The following is a 26,323-nucleotide window of genomic DNA, read 5'->3' on the forward strand; positions in this document are numbered from 1 at the left end:
CAACCGAAGCATCACTGGTAATTTCACTGTAGATTTTTTTTTTTAATGTTCCAAGAATTATGAGAAAAATAGTATAAACTAATACATTAGAAGGAATGAAATTTAAAGCAACATTCAGTAACTTCAATAATAGATCTTACTGATTTTAATAGCCTAATGTAATTAGTCGATGTATGTATATGTGTGTGTATATATATATATACTCTAACGTTATGATATGAAATGTATTGAGAATGAGCATACACAAGTTTGTATTAAGGTAAAATTTCTTCTTATCAAAACTAAATTATTGCTCCTGTACCTGAACCAATGTTAACCACTGCTTTGCTTATTTCAGGTTGACTTTACTGTTTCTCTTGTTTTTAAAAGGTTACTTGCATAGACTGTCAGACTTTGTTTGATCCAAAGTCGAATCCTCTCTTCACACCAGTCCCAGTAATGACAGGAATGACTCCTTTAGAGGATTGTGTTATTTCATTTAGCCAGTGTGCTGGAGCAGAAAAAGAGTCTTTAATATTCCTAGCAAACCTCCTTGGAGCAAGGTATGTAATATTTTTAATGCACCTGTTGTGTTGGTGTATCTTTTTATTTATTTTGACTTCTTGGAGAGCATTCAAGTTAGAATTTGGTTGGGTGTCTTTATTATATTTATGGATGTTGTGTGGTTCCTTCTCCACTCCCACTGCTTCACTTGACTAGCCTTAAAAAAAAAAAGTACCTCCGTTGTCCAAAGATGAAAACTTAGGTATCATTAGAGGTAATAACTGCAGTGGGTCCAAACACATGAAATAGTGTTTAAGTTGTGACTTCATAATGACACCAAATAAAGTAAGGTAATTGGTCATCTTTGAAAGATGGTAGAGAACCAGTCCATTACTTTGAAAGCTGACAAAAGGAAAGGATCAAGTAATTACCTTGCATTTCCTGTGCAGTTTGCATCAGGGTAACATGATAGTGGATACAGCAAGGTTTCTGTTTATAAAGATGCTTCAACAAACAAACAAATAAGGAATGATAAGATTGTAACCCCTAATGAATGAAAGAATCTAGGCATTGAACATCAATAGTTGATCACACAATAAAGGGACAAGACATGATGTGCCTTCTTACAAAGAATACACCACCACTTTGAAGTAGTCTTGCCAAAATAATCAAACCTCAATCTGATGATGCTTCTAGATCCAATTCCCAATTTATAGGAAATGCAAACAGCAGAATAACACGTTAAACTATACCACAGTGATATAATCAGCAAGACCCAGACTTTAGTACAACTCTGGCATAAGTGATCCAGTGTCTTCAGCAAATATATTATTAAGGGCATGGAAAAGAAGGTAGGAACCTATAAGCTAAAAGACTTGAAAAAGCAAAACCCTAAATGTAGTCTTTAAAGTTGCCATTATTTGATTACAGAAAAGTAAAGAAGTGATTACTATAAGTGTCCAAATATGCCAAGCACAGTGGCTCACACCTATAATCCCAGCACTTTGGGAGGCTAAAAGATTGCTTGAGCTCAGGAGTTCAAGACCAGCCTGTACAACATAGTGAGACCTCGTCTCTATTTAAAAAATAATTTAAAAAATGAGCCAGGCATGGTGGCATGTGCCTATGGTCCCAGCTACTCAGGAGGCTAAGGCAGGAGGATTACTTGAGCCCAGGAGACCAGGGCTGCAGTGAGCTATGATCACACAACTATACTCCAGTCAGGGCAACAAAGTGAGATCCTGTCTCCAAAAAAAAAGCCCAAATAGTGGCTACTATTAAGAAGGGAGGGAAGGGGGGTTATATGGCATGTTGGAGAGGTTCTGGGGTGGTTAGCAAGATTCTGTCTTCTGACCCGGGTGGTGGACTTAAGGGTTTCACCTTATAATAATTCATTAAGCTGTATATTTCTTTTTTTGCTGTTTTCTGTTTGAATTATATGAAATAATAAAATTCTTTTAAAACTGAAATTGTGGAAGATAATAACATACATGACAACAGACCCCACTGGATACAACTAAAGCTGTAGTCAGCAGGAAAGTCATGCAAATTCTGAAATAGAATAATTAGGACTAGCCCTAACAGTTATTAAAATATATTTTGTGGCCAGGTGTGGTGGTTCATGCCTGTAATCCTAGCACTTTGAGAGTCTGGCAGGAGGCCAAGTTCAAGACCAGCCTGAGCAATATACTGAGACCCTGTCTTTACAAAAAATTTTAAAAATGAACCAGGCAGTGTAGCATAAATCTGTAGTCTCAGTTATTTGGGAGGCTGAGGTGGGAGGATTGTTTGAGCCTGGGAGGTCAAGGCTGCAGTGAGGCACAATGGCGCCACTCTACTCTAGCCTAGAGGACAGAGCAAGACCCTGTCTCAGAAAACAAACATACAAATATATATTTTGTGAAACTTCACTAAATAACTGTGGTTGCGTGTAGCAGAAAGTTTAATTAATGGACAGCAAATGTAGCAGGAGACCCAAATGTAAAAAGGAATTTATGATAAAAGTGATATTTCAAATATATATAAGGAAGACATGGCTTATTCAATAAATAGGATTCATTAAAGTTGGAGCAGTATCTCATATCTAAATAAGTACTGAATGGATTGGTGGGTTACATTTAAAAAATGAAGTTATAAAAGTACTAAGATAAACACAAAACATAGAAAAAAAAGTGCTAGGAAATATGAGAAATTTAAAAACCTGAAAAGTTGGGAACTAGAACGTAAAACCCAGAAGTCATAAAAGAAATCACGGAATTCTGTTCAATCTCAAGTCGTAGACTTCTTTTTCTGCCCCATATTCTCTGTGTTTAATATCCTATGATCTTGAGGCACTTAATTTCTCTGTATTTTTTCCCATGTCTATACTTTTTTTTTTTTTTTTGAGACGGAGTCTCGCTCGGTCGCCCAGGCTGGAGTGCAGTGGCGCAATCTCGGCTCACTGCAAGCTCCGCCTCCCGGGTTCACGCCATTCTCCTGCCTCAGCCTCTCCGAGTAGCTGGGACTACAGGCGCCCGCCACCACGCCCGGCTAATTTTTTGTATTTTTAGTAGAGACGGGGTTTCACCCTGGTCTCGATCTCCTGACCTCGTGATCCGCCCGCCTCGGCCTCCCAAAGTGCTGGGATTACAAGCGTGAGCCACCGCGCCCGGCCTCCCATGTCTATACTTAAATATTGAGAGGATCAAATGAGATAATATGTAGAAATGCTTTGGAAAGTTGTAGTAGGTTAAAAAAAAATAATAATGTTATTTATACACTTTGCTCCTGTCATTTTTTCTATGCCTTCTTTTGGGAGGAAAGGACAAGGCGTGGGGGTGATAACTAATTAAGGAGGTAATTTTGGCTGTGTGAGGTGGTTCACGCCTGTAATCCCAACTTTAGGAGGCTGAGGCAGGAGCATCACTTGAGCTCAGGAGTTCAAGACTAGGCTAGGCAACATTGTGAAACCCCATCTCTACAAAAAATACACAAATTAGCCAGGTGTGGTGGTGTACACCTGTAGTCCTAGGTACTGGGGAGGCTGAGGTGGGAGGACGGCTTGAGCCTAGGAGGCGGAGGTTGCAGTGAGCTGTGATTGTGCCACTGCACTCCAGTCTGGACAACATAGCAAGACCCTGTTTTGAGGGTCTTGCTATGTTGTCCAGAAAAATCCAAAAAAAGGATTTTTGCTGTCTGTTCTTTGCATGTCTAATTATGTTTTTATAAAAAGTTTGTTACAGCAATACATTTTTACCCTAGGGTAAGCATTTGTAAGGGGATTAGCTTAATTTCAGATAGAGTAAACCAACTTTTAATCAGTGTTTTTTTATACTTACATGATCTCTAACCACACTGTTGTGTTGGAAATTTTGTTAGTTTTGCGGGTTAATTGTATATGTGACCATTTCCACTTCTTTGATATAAATTTCAGTGTTCAAGAATACTTTGTTCGCAAATCCAATGCAAAGAAAGGCATGTTTGCCAGTACTCATCTTATATTGAAAGAACGTGGCGGCTCTAAATATGAAGCTGCAAAGAAGTGGAATTTACCTGCAGTTACTATAGCTTGGCTGTTGGAGACTGCTAGAACGGGAAAGAGAGCAGACGAAAGCCATTTTCTGATTGAAAGTTCATCTAAAGAAGGTTAATACTTTTATTCTGTTCTTTTATATATATTTACAACTAGATGGTTTCGGGGATATAAATGTGCCAATGCTTGTGTTTAGGAAAGGTCATTGACTTTTGCTTTTCACATTGGGTGCAGTGAGGGTCTCAGTGTTTGAAGTCTAAAGATGTAAGCTTGGCTCCTATTTACTGTTGATTCCTTCTATGGCTCATAGTAACACACTATGTAATTAACATGCTCTCTCTCTTCTCTTTGGGCTTCTGCATGTTTCCTGTAGACCACCTCACAGTTGCCTGCTCTTCCTGCTTATCTTTCAGTTCTCAGCTAAGATACCACTTTGCCTGGGAAGGCTTTTTTTTTTTTTTTTTTTTAATTATTATTATACTTTAAGTTCTAGGGTACACATGCACAACGTGCGGGTTTGTTACATATGTATACGTGTGCCATGTTGGTTTGCTGCACCCATTAATTCATCATTTACATTAGGTATTTCTCCTAATACTATCCCTCCGCCATCCCCCCATCCTACGACAGGCCCTGGTGTGTGATGTTCCCCGCCCTGTGTCTGTTCAGTTCCCACCTATGAGTGAGAACATGTGGTGTTTGGTTTTCTGTCCTTGTGATAGTTTCCTCAGAATGATGGTTTCCAGCTTCATCCATGTCCCTACAAAGGACATGAATTCATCCTTTTCTATGGCTGCGTAGTATTCCATGGTGTATATGTGCCACATTTTCTTAATTCAGTCTATCATTGATAGACATGTGGGTTGGTTCCAAGTCTTTGCTGTTGTGAATAGTGCTGCAATAAACATACGTGTACATGTGTCTTTATAGTAGCATGATTTGTAATCGTTTGGGTATATACCCAGTAATGGGATCACTGGGTCAAATGGTATTTCTAGTTCTAGATCTTTGAGGAATCACCACACTGTCTTGGGAAGCATTCTTGACTCACCAAGTATGGCCTTTGTCTTGGTGTAATGTTTTGTTTCACCATGACACTCTGTATCATCCCTTTTATCTCTTACCTCAGTGTTATAATGGTGGTTTATTTTGTGTCTCCCTGCTGAATTTAAAGTTCCAGAAAGGCAGTGAACATGCATGTCTTGTGAATTCTGTATTTCCCATGTCTAACACTAGGCCTGGCATGGAGTAGCTATCAAATAAGTTTTTTTGTTAAATGTTGAAAAAACGTGGAAGGCAGAGGTGAAAGAATGCAGTACCCTGTCTTGTAAGATAATAGCATCCCTCGGCAAACTTCAGGGACATATCAGCAGCTTGGGAATACCTCTCAGAGTCATTACTTATTTTGCCAGACAGACTGGTAATTTTATGACTGAGGCTAAGTGATGTTTAGATCATATTAAAATTTGATTAAGGACTTTCCAAAACTAGACTGTAGTTAGCTCTGAGTACCTGTAATTCAGATTTTCTTTTTACTCCGTCATTGACTAGAAAGACATTCACTGATAATTTTTGGCAAATAGGCTTATTGAGACATAGCAAGATGAAACAGGAAATTATTTTTGTTTTTTCAATTAATGTGCTTGTCTAACTCAACATATATTTAATGCATAATCTGGTTTGTTTCTTGGAAAGTAGGTATATAATTTTGTGATTTAAAGTGTACCTGAGAATTGACATGAAAACTAACAGTTAGATTAGGATGCCAAGGTGGATGGATCACTTGAGCCCAGGAGTTATGCAAGAAAGAAGGGAAAGAAAACAGATGTAAAATATTACTTCTTGTGTACCGGAAAAAAGTGGGCATTAGTGGCTCATATTTGTTTCTTTTCGTTTTAAATCTCTAGAACAAAGTTTGGAAACAGAAATAACAAATGGAATCAATCTAAATTCAGATACTGCAGAGCATCCTGGCACACGCCTGCAAACTCACAGAAAAACTGTCGTTACACCTTTAGATATGAACCGCTTTCAGAGTAAAGCTTTCCGTGCTGTGGTCTCACAACATACCAGACAGGTCGCAGCCTCCCCAGCAGTAGGACAACCACTTCAGAAGGAGCCCTCATTACACCTGGATACACCATCAAAATTCCTGTCCAAGGACAAACTCTTCAAGCCTTCCTTTGATGTGAAGGTAAGGTTTATAGGCAGTGGTCCCAGAGTTAACAGTTTTACCGTTTATAAAGTTAAAGCACCAAATTCGGCATCACCTCTAAAGTGTAGTAATAAATTTTCCAGAGACGTTGGCAAGTAGATTTATGTTACTGAGTTTGAATGTTTTGAGTCCCAGTATACATTTAGGGTTAAGGTAACAGCTATAGATAAATATGGTGTGAAATTAGGACATCTGGGTTCAAGTACTAGATCGATCTTGAACTGTATGACTAGGCCAATCATTTAACATATCTGAGCTTCAGTTTTTCTTTCATACAAAGATAATATTTGCTCTGAAAATTCATAGATTATAAAGATCAAATGATGAAATCACTTTATAAGCTATAAAATGTAAACACACTGCTACTTTATATATTGGTTCTCAGAGTACACCCACGATTTGCCTTCTGAAAATGTGTGTATATCACCTTACTTGAATTGTTTCCTGTAAAGACATGAGTTAAGTCTGTGTTTTAGTTTGATCTCGTGAGCATTATAGTATGGCTCCCTTTCTGAAAAATGCATTTGTAAATCAGGGGCTAATATAATCTTCCAGATAATTTTCTTTGATTTTCCAAAGCTGATTTTCATCATTATTTCTTTAGTAGCTTTTGACCTCTTAAGTGGCTGTTCGAACCCACTGTCTATGATTTCTTTATCCATGAACCTTTGAAGAATTATTTTACTCATTCATGCGTTGATATTTTTGCTTGTAGGGTATTTAGAAGCAATATTTTAATAATTTTTATTGTTTTGGAGCAGACTTACTAAAAAGTTTATAGATTATTTATATTCAGAAAATAAATATTAATTGATATCCAGGACAGTTTTCCCCAAGCTAATTTATGTCTTTTTTTTGGTCAGAATTCCAGTGACGCACATGAAAAAAAAATGTGTTACTATTAAACTCAAAATTCTAAGTTTTCACATGAAATCTCTTCTGAGGTAACATTTTGTACTGTGATTAATACTCAGGTCCATATCCCTTAAGACATAGAGAAAAATCAGTCTTGGGAACTGTGAGGTGTAGGATCAAGCCTCTTCTTTGCCTCCTACTACCTTTTAAAAGCAAGTCAACCTCTTTCGGCTTCATTATTCTCATCTGTAAAATCCAGGTGATCTCTAAAGTGTCATAGCTCACAGACTCTCTGAAGAGCAAATGTAATAATATTAGTAGGCAAGAAAATAATAGAAATATTTTCAGTCATTGAGACCATTCTTATATAGATACTTTGCAATAAAAGTTTTGCAGTGGAAAGCTGATAGTTCTGAATAGCCTCAGTACAAAAAACACATTTAAAGATTTTATTGTTTAGAGTCATAGTTTATTGAGCAGTATTTTTTCTCTTTTTTCTTTCTTTTTTGATGGCACATAAATAATGCTTCATCTTATAATCAGTGGTTCTTCAAACTAATTTAATATGGTATGTTGAATTCTTTACTCAAAACATAAAAGGGCCCATGGAATAATCACAAAATTGACCATCTATTAAGCCTCACCCTTGCCCCCTCCCAAAAAAAACTCACCACTTATTTAAACTTAATTTTTAATTAATATACATCAAAGCAGTACAATAAATTTACTGCTAATGAAATATCAGGGTTAATCATTGGGAAGCCACTATACACGTTCAGATAGAGACCATGGTCAGTACTGTAAACGCTTGTGGCTCCATCACTGCTTCCTCCCTAAAGTATACTCCTGACTTCTAACACTATAGTTTTGTTATGCTCGTTTTTGACTTTTAAATATGTGGAATCATAGTATGTATTCTTTTGAGTCTTTTTTTTTTTTTATTGTTCTTTAACCCTTATTTAGATGTGTCTGTTTTGCTGCATGCAAATATAGTTCATTTATTTATTCCTTTGTATGGATATACAGAATTTACATTTCCAGTGTACTGTTGATGGGCATTTAGTTAGTTACTAGTTTTTTGCCCTTACAAAATCATTTTACTGTGAACATTCTTGTGCGTGTTTCTTGGAGTCTATGTGTGTGTGTTACTATGTGGTATATACCTAGAAGTGAAATTATTGGGTTATATTTCAGCTTCAGTAGAGAATGACAAATTTTTTGCCAAAGTGATTATACCAGTTTATGCTTCCACCAGTAGTGTGTTGAATGTACCCAGTGTTCCTCATCTTTGCTGATACTTGCTATTATAAGTTGTTTTATTTCACTTTTTACTTCAAAATAATTTCTAACTTACAAAAAGTTGCAAAATAAAAGTGGTATAAGGGGCTGGGCGTGGTGGCTCACACCTGTAATCCCAGCACTTTGGGAGGCTGAGGTGGGAGCCTCACTTGAGACCAGGAGTTCTGGACCAGTCTAGGCAATATAGAGAGACCCCTATCTCTAGCAAATTTTTTTTTTTTAATTAGCTGGGCTTATTGGAGTGCACCTATAGTCCTAGAACTCAGGAGGCTGAGGCGGCAAGATGGCTTGAGCCCAGGAGTTTGAGGCTGCAGTGAGCTATTACCCTACCACTGCACTCCAGCCTGAGTGACAGAGTAAGACCCTGTCTCAAAAAGAAATAAGTTCAAGGATGGCTGGACATAGTGGCTCATGCCTATATCCCAGCACATTGAGGCTGAGGTGGATCACTTGAGGCAAGGAGTTGGACACCAGCCTGGGCAACATGGTGAGACCCCACATCTACAAAAAGTTGGAAAAATTAGCTGGGCATGATGATGAGTACCTCTTCTTACTTAAATAGTATTCTTTATTATTTGTCAGTTTTAAATTATATTTTTGACTCCCACTAATTGCCTATATAGAAGATCTTATTCTGTTTCCCCCTTTTCTCTCTTCTATTTTTTATTGCATATTTTTTTACTTTGTCAGGAGGGAAAATATATTTTTTCAACCCACAGACCCCACCCTCGTTTTGGTCTTAATTCTACAATCGAATATATGAAATGCGTACTCTTCTTTTTGAAGCTTACCTGTCACTTTTGGTAGGATGAATTTCATTTTCCAATAGATTCCTCAGGAATCTGTGTGTACACATGTGTACAGTATTCCTTGAGTTCTGCATGTTCATAACTTTTATTATGGCCTTGCTTCTTCTACAAATTGTTTGGATGTACTATTCTTAGCTTGCAGTTTTTTTTCTTGAGTTTCCTGAAAATGCTCTTCCACTACTGCCTTGCTTTGTATGTGTTGTTTTTGAAAAAAATCTGATGCCAATCTAATTAAATTGCTTGTCTTTGTAAGTTATTTCATCTTTTTGCCTGGAGGTCATGTGGATTTTTCTTTATCTTTTTTTTTTTTTTTTTTTTTTTAAGACAGAGTCTCGCTCTGTCACCCAGGACCCAGGCTAGAGTGCAGTGGCACAATCTCAGCTCACTGCAACCTCTGCCTCCTAGGTTTAAGCGATTCTCCTGCCTCAGCCTCCCGAGTAGCTGGGATTACAGGCATGCGCCACCGTGCCGGGCTAATTTTTGTATTTTTAGTAGAGACGGGGTTTTGCCATGTTGGCCAGGCTGACCTTGAACTCCTGATAACAAGTGATTTGCTTGCCTTGGCCTCTGAAAGTGCTGGGATTACAGGCATGAGCCACAACACCTGGCCTTTTCTTTTATCTTTGAACTCAAATAGTTTTACGAGGATGTCTAGATGTTAAGAATTCTCAGTCATTTGAAATCAGTTTTCCACAATATATGGTAGGTTTTAAAATTTGATTCTTTTCAAATTTTTGGTCTGAGAGATGAGAAGAATGGAGTTGCCAGTCCAAACTGAGTTGAACAGAACAGGTTGGGATTGGAGCCTAAAGACCAAGAGTTCACATGTTAGACACATTAAGTTTGAGATGCCTATTAGATATCCAAGTAGTTGTTAAATAGGCAGTTGCAAATAAAGCTGGAAGTTTGAGGAATGGTTTGGGCTGGAGATAAAAATTTGGGGTTCTGAGTTTGTACGTAATGTGTAAAGCCATGTGAGAATAGATTCCAAGAGAGTAGGAGAAGGCAAAGAAAGGAAAGAGGTTTTGTTTTGTTTTGTTTTGTTTAAGACAAGGTCTCACTGTGTCGTCCAGGCTGGAGTGTAGTGGCATGATCACAGCCCATTACAGCCTTGACCTCTGGACTCAAGCAATACCTTCCACCTCTGCTTTCAAAGCAACTAGGATTTCAGGTGCATGTCACCACACCTGGCTAATTTTTAATTTTTTTGTAGATATGGGGATCTTACCACATTGCTCAGGCTAGCCTTAAATTCCTGGACTCAAGCAATCCTCCTGCCTTGGCCTCCCAAAGTGTTGGGATTATAGGTGTGAGCCACCACGTCCAGCCAAAGAAAAGAGCTCTAAGCAACACCTTGAGGTGCTCACCTTTAGAGGAGGAACCAGCAAAGGAGACTGAGAAGGAGCTATAAGAGAGGAGGAAAGCCTAGAGATTATTTTAGAAGCCAAGTATTTCAAAGAGGGAGGAGGGGTTAACTATGTCCAGGACTGCTCAGAGATAAAGGTGAGAATAGAAAATTGGCCAGTGGATTGAGCATTATGAAGGTCAATGATGTCATCATAACAGTAAGGGTTTTGGTGGCATGATGGAGGTGGAAGCTGGTGTGGATTCATAAAGAAATGAGAAGAATCGGAGACATTGAGTGTAAACAATGATTTTTGAAGGAGTCTTGCCATAAAGGGGAGCCAAGAAATGGAGTTGTAGTTATGGGGCAAAGTAGGGTCAAAAGAAGGTTGTTTTCTTTTTAAGGTAGAAGAAATAGCCAGGCTCATTGCTGCATGCCCATAATCCCAGTACTTTGGGAGCCCGAGACGGGAGGATCACTTGAGTCCAGGATTTCAAGACAAATCTGGGCAACATGGCAAGACCCTGTCTCTACAAAATACACAAAAATTAGCTGGGTGTGGTGGTGCACGTCTGTAGCCCCAGCTAGTTGGGAGGCAGAGGCAGGAGGATTGCTTGAGTCCAGGAGATAGAGGACGCAGTGGGCAGTGATCATGCTGCTGCACTCCAGCCTGGGTGACAAACTGAGACCCTGTCTCAAAAAAAGAAGAAGAAGAAATAACTATATGCCATCGTAACTGCTATTAGAGAGCCAATTGATGATGCAGATGAGAGAAGGAAGACTTGCAGGAGGCTTGAGTCTGAGAGGCATTGGGATCTACTTCTTAAGTAGCGGAAAGTACTAGTGGCACGCGTGCTGAAGGCAGATAGATGTGGTATGGGAGCTTCTGATTTTTATATAAGGAATCCTATAAAATGCTTTGAAGAAATTTTAAAAAGTTTAGCATATAGAAAGACTTACCATGTTCTTGCAAAATGGATTTAAGCACTGTCAAGATCTATAAAGGTGTATTAATCTGTTTGCACATTGCTGTAAAGAACTACCCCAGACCAAGTAATTTATTCTTATTTTTATTTTTTTATTTTGAGATGGAGTCTTGCTCTGTCACCCAGGCTGAAGTGCCGTGGCATGATCTTGGCTCACTGCAACCTCCGCCTCCTGGGTTCAAGCAATTCTTCTGCCTCAGCTTCCCGAGTAGCTGGGATTATAGGCACCTACCACTACACCCAGCTAATTTTTGTATTTTTAGTAGAGACGGGTTTCACCATGTTGGGCAGGCTGGTCTCAAACTCCTGACCAAGTGATCCACCCACCTCAGCCTCCCAAAGTGCTGGGATTACAGGCGCGAGCCACCACTTCCAACTTTATAAAGAAAAGAGGGTTAATTGACTCACAGTTCCACAGGCTGTACAGGAAGCACCACTGGGGAGGCCTCAGGAAAATTACAATCATGGTTGAAAGTGAAGTGGAAGTGAGCACGTCTTTCATGGCTGGAGAAGGAGGAAAAGATAGCGGGGGGAGATGCCACAAACTTTTAAACACCCAGATATCAGCTAGGTGTGGTGGCTCACGCCTGTAATCCCAGCACTTTGGGAGGCCAAGGTGGGTGGATCACCTGAGGTCAGGAGTTCAAGACCAGCCTGGCCAACATGGTGAAACCCCATCTCTACTAAAAATATAAAAATGAGCCCGGTGTGATGGCACATGCCTGTAATCCCAGCTACTCGAGAGACTGAGGCAAGAGAATCACTTGAACCAGGAGGTGGAGGTTGCAGTGCACCAAGATCGTGCCACAGCCCAGGCAACAGAGTGAGACTCCATCTCAAACCAGATATCATGAGAACTCACTCATTATCACAAGAACAGCAAGGGGGAAATCCGCCCCCATAATCTAGTCACCTGCCACCAGGCTCCTCCTCCATCATTGGGGATTACAGTTCAACATGAGATTTGTGTGGGGACACAAATCCAAACCATATCAAAAGGTAGTGTAGATACTAGGAAAAAATGCAAGCAGAAACAGTATTAAAAAAAACCTGAGAAGTATAATTGCAGGTAGGCAGTAGCCCTACCGTTTATTAAAACCTCCTATAAAGCTTCAGTAATTAAAGCAGTGTGTTGTCACATGAATAATCAAGTTAGTGTATAAGATTATACTCCACAAATAGGGGAATTTATTGTGTAATAAAGGTGGCGTTCAAATTGGACAACTAGCTAGCCATCTGAGAATACTTTGTAGTTAAAGCTCACACTTTACATCAGAATACTTTTTAGATGATCAACTTTTGGAGTTTTTCTTGAAACAGGATCTCACTTTATCGCTTAGGCTGGAGTTCAGTGGCATCATCGTGGCTCACTGTGGCTTTGACCTCCTGGGCTCAAGCAGTCCTCCCACCTCAGCCTCCTGAGTAACTCAGACTACAGGTACATGACACTGTGCCCAGCTAATTGTATTTTTTGGAGAGGTAGAGTCTCACCATGTTGCTCAGGCTGGTCTAGAACTCCTGGGCTCAGGCAAGTTCTGCCTTGGCCTTCCAAAGTGTTGGAATTACAAGCGTGAACAACCACACCCAGCCTAGATGATCAGAGTTAAACATAAGAAATGAAGCCATAAAAATTCCCAAACATGTCATGAATTTGTTTTTAAAATAATCCTAGTGTGGGGAAGGCCTAACTATAACATGCACTCCAAAAGAAATAGAAGATTCGTATGAATTTGACAGCATTAAAAATTCTCTGTGTGATGGCACACGCCTATAATCCCAGCTGACAAGAGAGGATTGCTTGAGCCCCGGAGGCAGAGGTTGCAGTGAGCTAAGATCGAGCCACTGCACTCCATTCTGGGCAAGAAAGCAAGACCCTGTCTCAAAAATCAAAAAAATTACCAGCGAGGCACGGTGACTCACACCTGTAATCCCAGCACTTTGGGAGGCCAAGGCGAGAGGATTGCTTGAGCCTAGAAGTTTGAGACCAGCCTGGGAAAGACGGCAAGACCCTGTCTCTGAAAAATTTTAAAATTAGCTGAGCACAGGGTTGTGCATCTGGAGTCCCAGCTACCTGGGAGGCTGAGGTGAGAGGATTCTTGAACCCAGGAGTTAGAAGTTATAGTGACCTATAATCATGCCACTGTACTCCAGCTTGGGTGACAAAGCAGGACTCCATCTCTGAAAAAAAAAAAGCTCCATGGCAAAAATTTGACAAATGATAAATTGAAAATAAATACGTGGGTATTATATCACAGTTGATACATGCACATATAAATTCATACAAATGAATATAAAAGTATATTCATACAAGCAAATATATTTAAAAAAAAAAAGACTAACAACCCAGTGGAAAAATGGGCAAAGGATAGGAGCAGATAGTTATCACAAAAAAATTAGATATAAATATACATATAGCCAGGTGCGGTGGCTCAAGCCTGTAATCCCAGCACTTTGGGAGTCAAAGGCGGGTGGATGACGAGGTCAGGAGTTTGAGATCAGCCTGAGCAACATGGTGAAACCCTGTCTCTACTAAAAATACGAAAAATTAGCCAGGCATGGTGGTGCATGCCTCTAGTCCCAGCTACTTGGGAGGCTGAGGCAGGAGAATTGCTTGAACCCAGGAGGCAGAGGTTGCAGTGAGCCGAGATCGCGCCATTGTACTCCAGCCTGGGTGACAAAGCGAGACACTGTCTCAAAAATACACACACACACACACACACACACACATAAAGATATTTAACCTCATTCAGTATAAAAGAGTAGAAAATTAAAGCATACAGATAAAATTTTTTAGTCTTATCAGATTGTCAAAAAAGAAAAATCTGATTACTGTGATATCAAGCACATTTGGAAAACACACACACTCATACTTTGCTCATGAAAATGTCAGCATTGGTAGATACATGTTGGTCTTTTTTTTTAGTTTTTTTTTTTTTTTTTTTTAAAGAAATTGGGTCTAACCGTGTTTCCCGGACTGGTCTCAAAACTCCTGGCCTTGAGCTGTCTTCCTGCTTCAACTTTTCTGGAGATTACTGACAGGAGCCACTGCACTGGGCTGGTAGATACATTTTGCTTAAAAGGTTTCCTTTACTCCTGTGTGTGCAAAATGGTTTGTGTACAAGGTTATTCATTGCATCATTATACTAGCAAAAGACTATTAACCGAAAGCTTATCAGTTGTACACAGGTTAAATACATTCTGATACATACATGGAATACTATACACATGCAAAAAAAAATGAGCAAGCCATTTGGACAACAGTAGCTTCCTTTCAGGAGGGAACTGTTGGTGGCTTTAGAACAGGAATATATTTTGAACTTTTGAAGATTTTTTTTTTTTTAATTCTCAGCTCATTTTGACTTTCTAACCTTCCTTATAATCCATTTCTTCATTATATCCATCGTTGCTTATTTGTTTCCTTCTGGGTTTTTTTGTTTTGTTTTGTTTCCAAATTCAATTCTAAGATTCAGGTAAGAGACAAGCACTGCTGAAAATGTAAGCTTGTTAGTCTCTTTGAACAAATTTGCTGGACAGTGTGGAATTTTTATTCATAGTATATAGATTCGGTTATATTTTATTCATTTTATTGTTATTTGGAGGAAAACTAGAGGAAGTTAAACTGTAATCCATTAATTTTTAGGATTCTCCCCCTTCTCTCTCTTTACCCCTCTCTCCTCCTCTTTCTTTTTCCTGTCCTATTAACCCATCTTGCTTCTCTCTCTCTCTCTCTTCTTTTCTCCGTCTCTCTGTCTCCTTCGTATGTATAGGATGCACTTGCAGCCTTGGAAACTCCAGGACGTCCCAGCCAACAGAAAAGGAAAATGAGTACACCGCTCTCAGAAGTTATTGTCAAAAACTTGCAACTTGCTTTGGCAAATAGCTCTCGAAATGCTGTCGCTCTTTCTGCCAGCCCTCAACTGAAAGAGGCCCAGTCAGAGAAGGTAGGATTAGTTCTCTTATTAAAAGGAAGTTTTAGATAACATTTCAAACGATAATGACTGATCTGTTTCTTTTATTTTCCATGGACAGGAAGAAGCCCCAAAGCCACTTCACAAAGTAGTGGTATGTGTTAGTAAAAAACTTGGTAAGAAGCAGAGTGAACTAAATGGGATTGCAGCCTCTCTAGGAGCAGATTACAGGTAGTTGGCACATCTTTCTGTTTCATGGTGATATGACTGAAATTTATAAGGAAACCTAAAGCTATTGTGAGCATCTACAAGAAAACATTTATTTTGTTTTATGCGTCTTTATCTACAAAATCTCTCCAGTTGATTTTTAATTTGCCACATCTGTTGAAAATAGCCTCTCACAGATCAATTCACTCTTATATGTATAATGTATATTTTTTAGGGTATGCACAACAAATATTGGAGAACCTATTTTGTGCCACTAACTATTCTAGAAACTTGGGATCCATGAATGATCAGTATAGTCTAAAAGAATCCCTGTGTTCAAGGAGTTTAGAGTCTATTAATAGTAATACATCTGGATCTGAGATTAAGTTTATTTTTACTAGTGATTTTTCAGATTAGAGCCCTCCGGGAGTAGTACTAAGTACTCTGGCAGCCCTCCTTTATTAAGATAGTCTTTTTTGAGCATGTTTTCATTATCTTTTTTTTTTTTAAACTTTGGAGACTTACATTATCAGATTTTTCTTCAGTCTACCTGACAGCCTAAGCTGAAAACAGATTTCTAGCACAAATGGCATCAGTATCCGGAATTGAGAATCTCTTACCTATTTCAGCCAGTCCTGAGTTGACTGTACTCCTCCACTAGCTGTAATGCTTACTTTGTTGATAACTTGTGTTCAGCCATTCATAGATATCATAAGAATTTGTTTAACAAATGATGAACCATTTCAGGAATATGATTAGTTTCATCTTCCCCTTTGGTAACTCTTATTTCAGTTTGTTTTCTATTTGATAAAGAAATTAGGACAGGAAAATATAGAAGCAAAATGAATCTGTAATAGATATAAGCATCTTAGTGTTTGGTACATCCATTTGAAATGGTGAAGCTCTTCTACGGTATATTTGTATTACCTATTATAAATTGTTATGTAATCTTATCTGTTGTTATCTAATTACCTATTATGTTACCTATTGCCAGTTGCTGAGCATTATCTCATTTCATTCTCATAGTAGCCCTACAAGGGGTGTGTGTATATTTTTTTCCTCAAAATTGAATGTTTCCTTGTTTATTCTGTTTTGATGTAGACATGATATAAGACTTTCAAGGGAACATATAGGATGTATGTTTTTATGCAATTTAAAATGCCAGTCCTCTCAGTATAAAAAATAGAATTTATTACTGAAATTCCTAAACAGAATTTAACCATTGCATTGCATTAAAGTTTATATTAAATCTTTTCCTGAAATGGATTGGTAATTGATAAAGGGAAGAGCCTTATAATATGCAGAGGTTATGATATTTATGTATTCATAGAGTAAAGCAGTTCTCAAGTGAAGTTGTTCCAAATGTTCCCTTCCATGATCTAGTACCAGACTGTCCCAAAGAGATCATCCAATACTGTCTTCTGCCTTCAGACAGTTAAATATGTAGGCCAGATCTTTGCAACAAATCAGATGCAGCATCTTCATTTTATTACAAATATTTGTGTAACATTCCCTCTATTAAAATGAAATTTATAAATATAACCTACGTACTTTTATAATTTAAAAAAGTAGCAGACAGTACAGCACTCTGTGATGCATAGGAGAAATAGAAGGTGCATAATATAGAAAAGATATATGTTCACTTATGTATAATCCTAAGGCTGACTACACTAGAAAACAATGGAATGTTAATACGTTTGTATACCTATGTAAAGGCACCACAAATCCAACAGTCCCAAGGCCGAAACCGATCTGGGGACTCAGATACCATGAGTAGCAGTGGTCTTCCATCAATTTATACAGTAGTCACGTTTTTGGAATATTAGCGTATATTAAAATTGCAAAAAAATAACGTGTTTATATGTCAAACAGGTTCTAGACTCATCTAATTATAAACAACTTTTTTTTACATACGTGAATTTGTCGGGACATTAGAATATCATGCAAGATATGACATAATTTTATGTATGACTGTTCCCCAGAATTTCCAGCATCCTGTACCTTACCCACTGCATGCTAGTAGCACCCTTCAACATACAAACACACATTGTAACAACCAAAATCACCCTCACAAATGTCCAAAATAACCCCTGAAGTAACACTTTTGCTGAAACCACTGATCTAGACCAAGGGTGGATGGGCTGGTTCATCTGTTTTTGTAAGTAAAGTTTTATTGGAATACAGCAATGCCTTTTCACTTACAAATTGCCTATGGCTGCTTTCACATACAAGACAAAAGTTGAGCAGTTGCAAAAGAGATTGTTTGGCCTGCAAAGTCTAAAATATTTACCATCTGGCCTTTTAAGAAAAAATTTGCCAAACTCTGATGTAAACCATCTACAACCACTGACAGTCTGTTCTTGAATGGCCTCTGAAGACTAAAACTCATGGTTTCCATATTGTCATAGTGGAGTTGACTAGTAAACCAAATTGATTCAGGCAAAAATTCTCCTCTGGTTTTCTGAATTATCTTGATAATATACCACTACAGCAGAAAGGGAGACAGTTATTCTGAGAACTAACAAATTAGGCAAGGTGTATTTTTACTGTTATGTTTTAGGATACATGGTCAGTAGGAAATAGAGATTTTTATAATAGAACTTAGGAAGCAATAGTACTTCTTACTTCTTATTCTTAATTCTTTTTTTTTTTTGAGAGGGAGTTTTGCTCTTGTTGCCCAGGCTGGAGTGCAGTGACACAATCTCGACTCACCACAACCTCCACCTCCTGGGTTCAAGCAATTCTCCTGCCTCAGCCTCCCGAGTAGCTGGTATTACAGGCGTGCACTACCACACCCGGCTAATTTTGTATTTTTAGAAGAGATGGGGTTTCTCCACGTTGGTCGACTGGTCTCAAACTCCTGACCTCAGGTGATCCGCCCACCTTGGCCTGCCAAAGTGCTGGGATTACAGGCATGAGGCACCACACCCAGCTTCTTAGTTCATTTGTCTATTTAAAAAGTTCAGAGATATTCCTTACTTAGAAAATGGAAAACATTAAGTGTCCCTAAGGATAAAATTCTGTTTATTTTGGTGATTGTATTTAGAAATATAATTTTTACCTACCTTTGGTTTTTACTTGATGTTTCCTAGGTCAAGAGAATATTGAATAGGGGCCGGGCACAGTGGCTCATGCGTGTAATCCCAGCACCTTGGGAGGGCAAGGCGGGTGGATCACTTGAAGTCAGGAGTTCGAGACCAGCCTGCCCAATATGGTGAAACCCCGTCTCTACTAAAAATAAAAAAATTAGCTGGGCGTGGTGGCGTACGCCTATACTCCCAGCTGCTCAGGAGGCTGAGACAGGAGAATTGCTTGAACCCAGGAGGTGGAGATTGCAGTGAGCCAAGATCGTGCCACTGCATTCCAGCCTGGGTGACGTGCGAGACTCTGTCTCAGAAAAAGAGAGAATATTGAATAGGAAGAATTGGGAGATCATAGCATAATATAATAGTTAAGAGCATGGCTTTTGAAGTCAAAGTTATCTCTATCATTTACTCATTGAATATCCTTGAACAGGGTACTGAACCATGTCCCTTAGTTCTTTTATCTTTAAGATAAATGTAATAATACCAGTGTTAGGATTGTTGTGAGGAATGGATGAGATAATGATGTGTAAAATAATATATATAGTCTGTTTTGGGGCATACAATGAATAGTGATTGCCAGCAACTGGAGGGCAAGTTGGATGCTTTGCAATTTATTAATTTGAAATACTTTTATGGTTACTGTAAAAGTGATACTCTTTATAAAAGAAAATTGAAACAATTCAGAAAAGCATAAAGAAGAAAGTAATATTTTAAAGAATATTCTTCTAAACCTCTCTCTGTATTTATATACCTACAGATATATGCATAAAATTTGTCCAAAAAGATAGAGCCTGTCATGATTTTTTTAACTGTTTTTTTCTTGAGGTGGGGTCTTGCTGTGTTGCCTGGGCTGAAGTGCAGTGTCTGTTCACAGGGGTGATCATAGCACACTACAGCCTCAAACTCCTGGCCTCAAGTGTCCTCCTGCCTCAGCCTCCTGGGTAGCTGGGACTATAGGCATGTCTCACTTGGCTTGAGCCTGTCATTTTAATGGTCTTGTTTACTGTAGTCCGAAAGTTTTGGGAAGTCAGAATATTTCTGTTCATAGTAAATAAGGATCATCTTAAACTAATGAGGATGTTTCTCTTGGTTATTTGTTTTTTTGTATTGGTTATTTCAGGTGGAGTTTTGATGAAACAGTGACTCATTTCATCTATCAAGGGCGGCCAAATGACACTAATCGGGAGTATAAATCTGTAAAAGAAAGAGGAGTACACATTGTTTCCGAGCACTGGCTTTTAGATGTAAGCAGTGCTTTTTTCCCCTCTCTGTTAATTGAAAATGTATACAAACATTATTTCAGAGCACTAACTCAAGAGTTTTCACTCTCAGTGGAACTAGAAGCCAGTTTAATAGTCTTGGTTAACTGTACACATTTCAGTTCTTTAGCATCAAAAACTTAAGATCTTTAGTCCTTAAATACTTAACAAATCTTTAATGGATACTCTTTCTAATTCTCCATTTCCCTTTACTAATTAAAAATGTGGTATGAATGGAAAGTTTATAATTCTTTCGGGAAAATTTAACATATCAATAGAGTTTAGATCTGTATTTCTTTTCTTTTTTTTTCCTGGGTATTCTCTGGAGGGTAATTGATACCTTTGCAAAAGCACAGGAATGGTTTCAGATTTTATACTTCAGTGGATATGACATTTAAAACGTGAGGACAATTTGTCATTTGTATGATGCAAATTTTTCAGTGTAAACTACTTTTCAAACCAATTTTGTGAACTTTTTGCCATCTTACAGTATAATGTATTGCTTGTCCTGATCCTACTTAACATCATCTATTCATTAAGATTTTGTCAATCCTGTCTTAAAGCACACCATTGTATTGCAGTGTGCCCAAGAGTGTAAACATCTTCCTGAATCTCTTTATCCACATACTTATAATCCCAAAATGAGCTTGGATATCAGTGCCGTGCAAGATGGCCGACTCTGTAATAGTCGACTACTCTCAGCTGTGTCTGCAACAAAGGATGACGAGGTAGGAGATACGGATGATACATTTACCCCCTCTTAAGCTAAAGGTATAATCAAATATTGCTATGAAACCTTATACAGTGGCTTGGTTTGAGAATTTATAATTTTTCTTTTTCAATAGCCAGATCCTTTGATTTTAGAAGAAAATGATGTAGACAATATGGCCACCAATAATAAAGAGTCAGCACCATCAAATGGAAATGGAAAGAATGACTCTAAAGGAGGTAAAATATTTTATTTATTTTTTAATTAAAAAAAATTTTTTTGAGACAGGGTCTCAATTTTTTGTGGAGATGGGGTCTTGTCATCTTGCCCACACTGGTCTGAAACTCCTGGGCTGAAAGGATCCTCCTGCCTTGTGAGCCACTGCACCCAGCTGTAAAATATGTTTAAATTACTAAATAGAAGCAAAGCATATATTAGAGGATTGATTTGCGGTCCCATGCTGATCATTAAGTGATAATTTGCAAAGTTTTGTGTAGTTTAAGTGTAAAGCTGATGAAATTTATGAAACTAGGTTTTTATGGAGTTAGTGTGATACAGCCCTATTCATTAAAGGTAGGTGAAGTTGGTGATTTTTTAAAAATCTAGTCTTTGGTCCAGTTCTTTTGAGTGATTTTCAAAAAAGTTTTCTTATATGTACAATATATTTTAACATATCCACATGGTTTTAAAGATACAAAAAGACATATGAAGAGTTTCTTCCACCCTTATTCTCCAGCACCGCAGTGTTATTATTTCCTTATGCATCCTTCTAGAGCTGTTTTATGCATATATAGCCATAAATATGTTTTTCCCCCATTAAAAAAAAAAAAACAAACACATAGGCTGGGCATGGTGGCTCACGTCTGTAATCCCAGCACTTTGGGAGGCTGAGGCAGGCAGATTACCCAAGGTCGGGAGTTCGAGATCAGCCTGACCAACATAGAGAAACCCCGTCTCTACTAAAAATACAAAACATTTGCCAGGCATGGTGGTTGCATGCCTGTAATTCCAGCTACTCGGGAGGCTGAGGCAGGAGAATCGCTTGAACTCGGGAGGCAGAGGTTGCGGTGAGCCGAGATCACGCCATTGCACTCCAGCCTGGGCAACAAGAGCAAAACTCTTGTCTCAAAAATAAATAATAAAAATAAATAGTGGACTACTATACATGCTATTTCATACGCTGATCTTTTTGTTACCTTGGGGAGTGTTTTATGTCAGTAGATAACTAGGAGCTTCTTTAGTCTTTTTCTTTCTTGCTTTTCTTCCTTCCTTCCCTCCCTTTCCTTCCTGTCCCTCTTCCTCTCCTTTCCCTCTTCCCTTCCTTTCCCTTTCCTTCTTTCTTCCCTTTTCTTTCTTTCTGGGCAACTGTATTGTATTCATTATGAATGGTCCCACTTTGTTTAGGCATCCATTCTTAATAGGCATTTAGGTTATTTCTACTTCTTGCTTTTATAAATAGTACTGCATTGAATAACCTTATATATGGATGTCTTTTAATAGATTTAATATGTTCTATTTTCCTTACTCATTCTAACCTACCAAAGCTTTCCCTGTGACTTACCTATTTGGTTAGTCTCACTCTGTTCATTCCAAATGTATTTATTTAATACTTACTCCAGAGTTTAGGCTTTAAAGAAAACCAAAGGTAAATACAGTTGTCTTGTCCCTTGGTATCCATGTGGCATTGGTTCCGAGGACTTACCTCAGGTACCAAAATCCACAGATACTTAAGTCCCTTATGTATAAAATGACATAGGATTTGAATTTAACCAATGCACATCCTCCTGTATACTTTAAATCATCTCTAGATTACTTATAATACCTAATACACTGTAAATGTTTTGTAAATAGTTTTTTTTTTTTTACCGGTACTTTTAATTGTGATTTTTTCATTTTTATGTCTTTAAAATATTTCTGATCCATACCTGGTTGAATCCATGCATGCAGAACTGGCCGATGTGGAGGGCTGGCTGTATATTGTGGTCTGTGTTTTCAAGAGCCTTTGGGGAGTCTGGGCACGGTGGCTCACACCTGTTATCTCAGAGCTTTGGGAGGCCAAGGCAAGAGGATTGCTGATGCTAGGGATTCCAGACCAGCCTGGGCAACATAGTGAGACCTTGTCTCTACAAAAAATTTTAAAAATTAGCCGGACGTGGTGGTGTACACCTGTAGTGCCAGCTACTCAGGATGCTGAGGCTGGAGGATCACTTGAGCTCAGGAGTTACAGGTTATAATGAGCTATGATCATACCACTGCAGTCCAGCCTGGGCCACAGAGCAAGACCCTGTCTCTAAAAAATTAAAAGAATCTTTGGGAAAAATCAGACACATACACAAATGACTGTAATACATCTCAGAGTGTAGTACATACCATGAGAGTCAGAAGCAGGCAGGGAGCTTTACAGAGGGATAATCACTACAGGTCTTGATGAAATGTCTTTGAAGGGGGCCGGGCACGGTGGCTCATGCCTGTAATCCCAGCACTTTGGGAGGGTGAGGTGGGCAGATCACCTGAGGTCAGGAGTTCAAGACCAGCCTAGCCAATGTGGCGAAACCCCATCTCTACTAAAAAATACAAAAATTAGCCAGGCATGGTGCTGGGCACCTGTAATCCCAGCTACTTGAGAGGCTGAGGCAGGGAGAATTGCTTGAACCTGGGAGGTGGAGGTTGCAGTGAGCCGAGGTCGCACCACTGTCCAGCCTGGGCGACAGTGCTAGACTATCACCAAAAAAAAAAAAAAAAAAAAAAAGTATTTGAAGGGCTTCCTAGTTATTTCATATACAGTGCTTGTGATAAGGGCTGCTTTTTATGTTCTGCAGTATTCATAGTCTTAGTACATTACTATAGCCTGTAGTTAGTATTCAGTAAATGTCAAGTCAATAAGTTTGTGTTCAACCACGTCTAAACAAAATAGTTAATGTAAGATATGGTAAAAAAGAGGAATTTACCTTGAATGGTGTATTTGTGTTTGTTTCAAGTTCTGACACAGACCTTAGAGATGAGAGAGAACTTTCAGAAGCAGTTACAGGAGATAATGTCTGCAACATCGATAGTGAAACCCCAAGGGCAGAGGACTTCCCTTTCAAGAAGTGCTTGTAACAGCGCGTCTTCAACCCCTGACAGCACTCGCTCTGCTCGCAGTGGACGAAGTAGAGTCCTAGAGGCACTGAGGTGTGTACCTGTCACTGATGGCAGAAACACTAGATGACTTCAGAGAAAGGATTTACGTACCTGCTGCAGCTGACTCAGTTCCATGAGCTTGGCCTAATTTAGCTTTTTTTCCCCCCAATATGCAGTAAAAGCAGAAATTTAAATATCAAGACTAGTGAAGGGGTTATACGCCTAGGCCTTATTTAGCCCAAACAATAAATATTATATTTCAGTATTGTCTATTGCTTTTGGCTCTCTGCTGACTAGATTTTTTGTTCTAGCTTGTCCTTCCATCTCTTGCTCCCAGCAGTTCTAGATTTCTTACTCGGAGGTGGAGCAGACATGGAGATTTGTCTTACAGCAGCACCTGCTTCACAGTGAGGCGTGATTGATACTTTTTATTACCTCCATTGAGAAAGAAATGATTTTAAGATTTAATTTGCCTCATTTGAAATGGATTCAGTAGGCAGTTCTCTCTGCTCTTTAGTATTAGTATTCAATAGTATTTGTATTAAACAATAAGTACATATATATTTTTTTCAGAGTCTTTTTCTAATGCAATATATAAAATTTTAAAGTTATTTTTGTTGGGATTTTGCATGCATTTTGTATTCTCCTTGTAAAATTTATCTTCTAGAAAAGGTGATTACAGTTTCTAGTGTGATATGACTTAAGCTCAGTTGCATAGCTTCATCTTTTTCGTGATAGAAGAAAAAATCTATAATTGTGTGATAAGAATTATGGGACTTGTATTTTCAGTTGACTAATTGAATTAAGTATAAGATAAACTAGCATTTATCTTATGCTAACTGTATTACATGAGGCAGTTCATTATCTCAGTACTGAGTAAAGTAGCTTTTTAATATGCTTCAGATCATGTTTTATCATTATAGAGAACCTAAATCCTGTACCAAATCAGAGTAAATAAATATAGTGTGAGAATAAAAGGCTATATTCTTTATTTTTGAAGCAAAGGAACTCTTTGGGGGTTCCTTTGGTAAATTGTTTTATGGGTTTTGGTGTTTGGTTTTTTGTTTGTTTGTTTTTTGCTTCTCCACAGTGTAAGTTTTATGGTAAATTATTTTTACTAAGAATGAATGAATGAGTGAATATAAAGAAAATTATAGGACTTCTGTTTACTGTCACGTGGAATCATTACGATCGCACCATAAAATGCACTTCCTGTAATTCAGCATATTGCTGTTCCACCATAGACTCTGGAAGGTGGTTACCAATAGCCAAAAGGCCCTTCTGATAAGGCAGCCTTTAGAGCAAGCCTCCCATGTAATCATAGTGCTTAGAATTTCAAGTAATTAAAAAATATAACTACTGTTAAGTAACCATAGTGTTTGAAACATTACCCTGTTTCCCTAACCTGTACAATTAAGGAAAATCACATTTTTAAATGTACCAATTACTTTAGTATTTTTTAAAAATTTCTTGGCCGGGCGCGGTGGCTCACGCCTGTTAATCCCAGCACTTTGGGAGGCCGAGACGGGCGGATCACGAGGTCAGGAGGTCAAGACCATCCTGGCTAACATGGTGAAACCCCATCTCTGCTAAAAATACAAAAAATTAGCCGGGTGCGGTGGCAGGCGCCTGTAGTCCCAGCTACTCGGGAGGCTGAGGCAGGAGACTGGCGTGAACCCAGGAGGCAGAGCTTGCAGTGAGCCGAGGTCGCACCACTGCACTCCAGCCTGGGCGACAGAGCGAGACCCCGTCTCAAAAAAAAAAAAAAAAAAAATTTCTTGACAGTGTTGAATTTCTCCTTTGAAGTTTTAGTTTGTAGACATGTAGTCAAAATATGTGTTCCTAGCTAAAACAGATAACTTTTCTGGAAGAAACCTTAAACCTTTAAAAAAAAAAAAAAATGTCCCTAGGTTCATTTATTTAATATTTTTAATGCATACTGTGTGCTAGATGGTGGGCATATAAAGGCGAGCCACAGCTTTTATGGTCTAACTTATGGATTTAATGAGTTTGGATTTGTTATTGCTGTTTATTTAAACTGTCACTTTTATTCCTTAGGCAGTCTCGTCAAACAGTACCTGATGTCAACACAGAGCCTTCCCAAAATGAACAGATCATTTGGGATGACCCTACAGCAAGGGAGGAGAGAGCAAGGCTTGCCAGCAATCTGCAGTGGCCTAGTTGTCCCACACAATACTCTGAGCTTCAGGTTGACATTCAAAACTTGGAGGATTCTCCTTTTCAAAAGCCTTTACGTGATTCAGAAATTGCTAAACAGGGTAACAAGAAAGAAATCTTGGCATTTGTTTGTATTAAGTACATGTTGACCTCTTAAAAATAAACAGATGAGCATGTTGTAGTTCTGTGAACTGAATGTGCAAACAAAAAAACTTGGTAGATATTTCTGGTTTTGGTTTAAACTTGAGCCAGAAAAATAATTTGTAAATTGAGATACTTCATCAGTAAATTGAAAAACATTTTCATAAATTTGGAAATTTAGAATTGGGCATTTTTTTCTAGACATGGTGTCT

General features: G+C 38.5%; 1 protein-coding gene across 3 annotated transcripts in view; it reads left to right on the forward strand.

Annotated features, from left to right (window-relative positions):
* TOPBP1 (DNA topoisomerase II binding protein 1) overlaps positions 1 to 26,323 on the forward strand; it is a 63,128-nt gene that overhangs the window by 18,055 nt on the left and 18,750 nt on the right. For all 3 annotated transcript variants that reach the window (XM_058433486.1, XM_032144387.2, XM_058433485.1), the window contains exons 12-21: positions 370 to 542; positions 3,896 to 4,107; positions 5,902 to 6,188; positions 15,271 to 15,444; positions 15,533 to 15,642; positions 19,825 to 19,948; positions 20,545 to 20,691; positions 20,809 to 20,911; positions 23,651 to 23,843; positions 25,851 to 26,071. In XM_058433486.1, coding sequence (XP_058289469.1) covers positions 370 to 542; positions 3,896 to 4,107; positions 5,902 to 6,188; positions 15,271 to 15,444; positions 15,533 to 15,642; positions 19,825 to 19,948; positions 20,545 to 20,691; positions 20,809 to 20,911; positions 23,651 to 23,843; positions 25,851 to 26,071 — 1,744 coding nt within the window. The remainder of the gene's footprint in view (positions 1 to 369; positions 543 to 3,895; positions 4,108 to 5,901; positions 6,189 to 15,270; positions 15,445 to 15,532; positions 15,643 to 19,824; positions 19,949 to 20,544; positions 20,692 to 20,808; positions 20,912 to 23,650; positions 23,844 to 25,850; positions 26,072 to 26,323) is intronic.

This window comes from Hylobates moloch, unplaced genomic scaffold, assembly GCF_009828535.3.
Source record: "Hylobates moloch isolate HMO894 unplaced genomic scaffold, HMol_V3 SCAFFOLD_22, whole genome shotgun sequence".
In the NCBI taxonomy this organism is placed as follows: Eukaryota; Metazoa; Chordata; class Mammalia; order Primates; family Hylobatidae; genus Hylobates; species Hylobates moloch.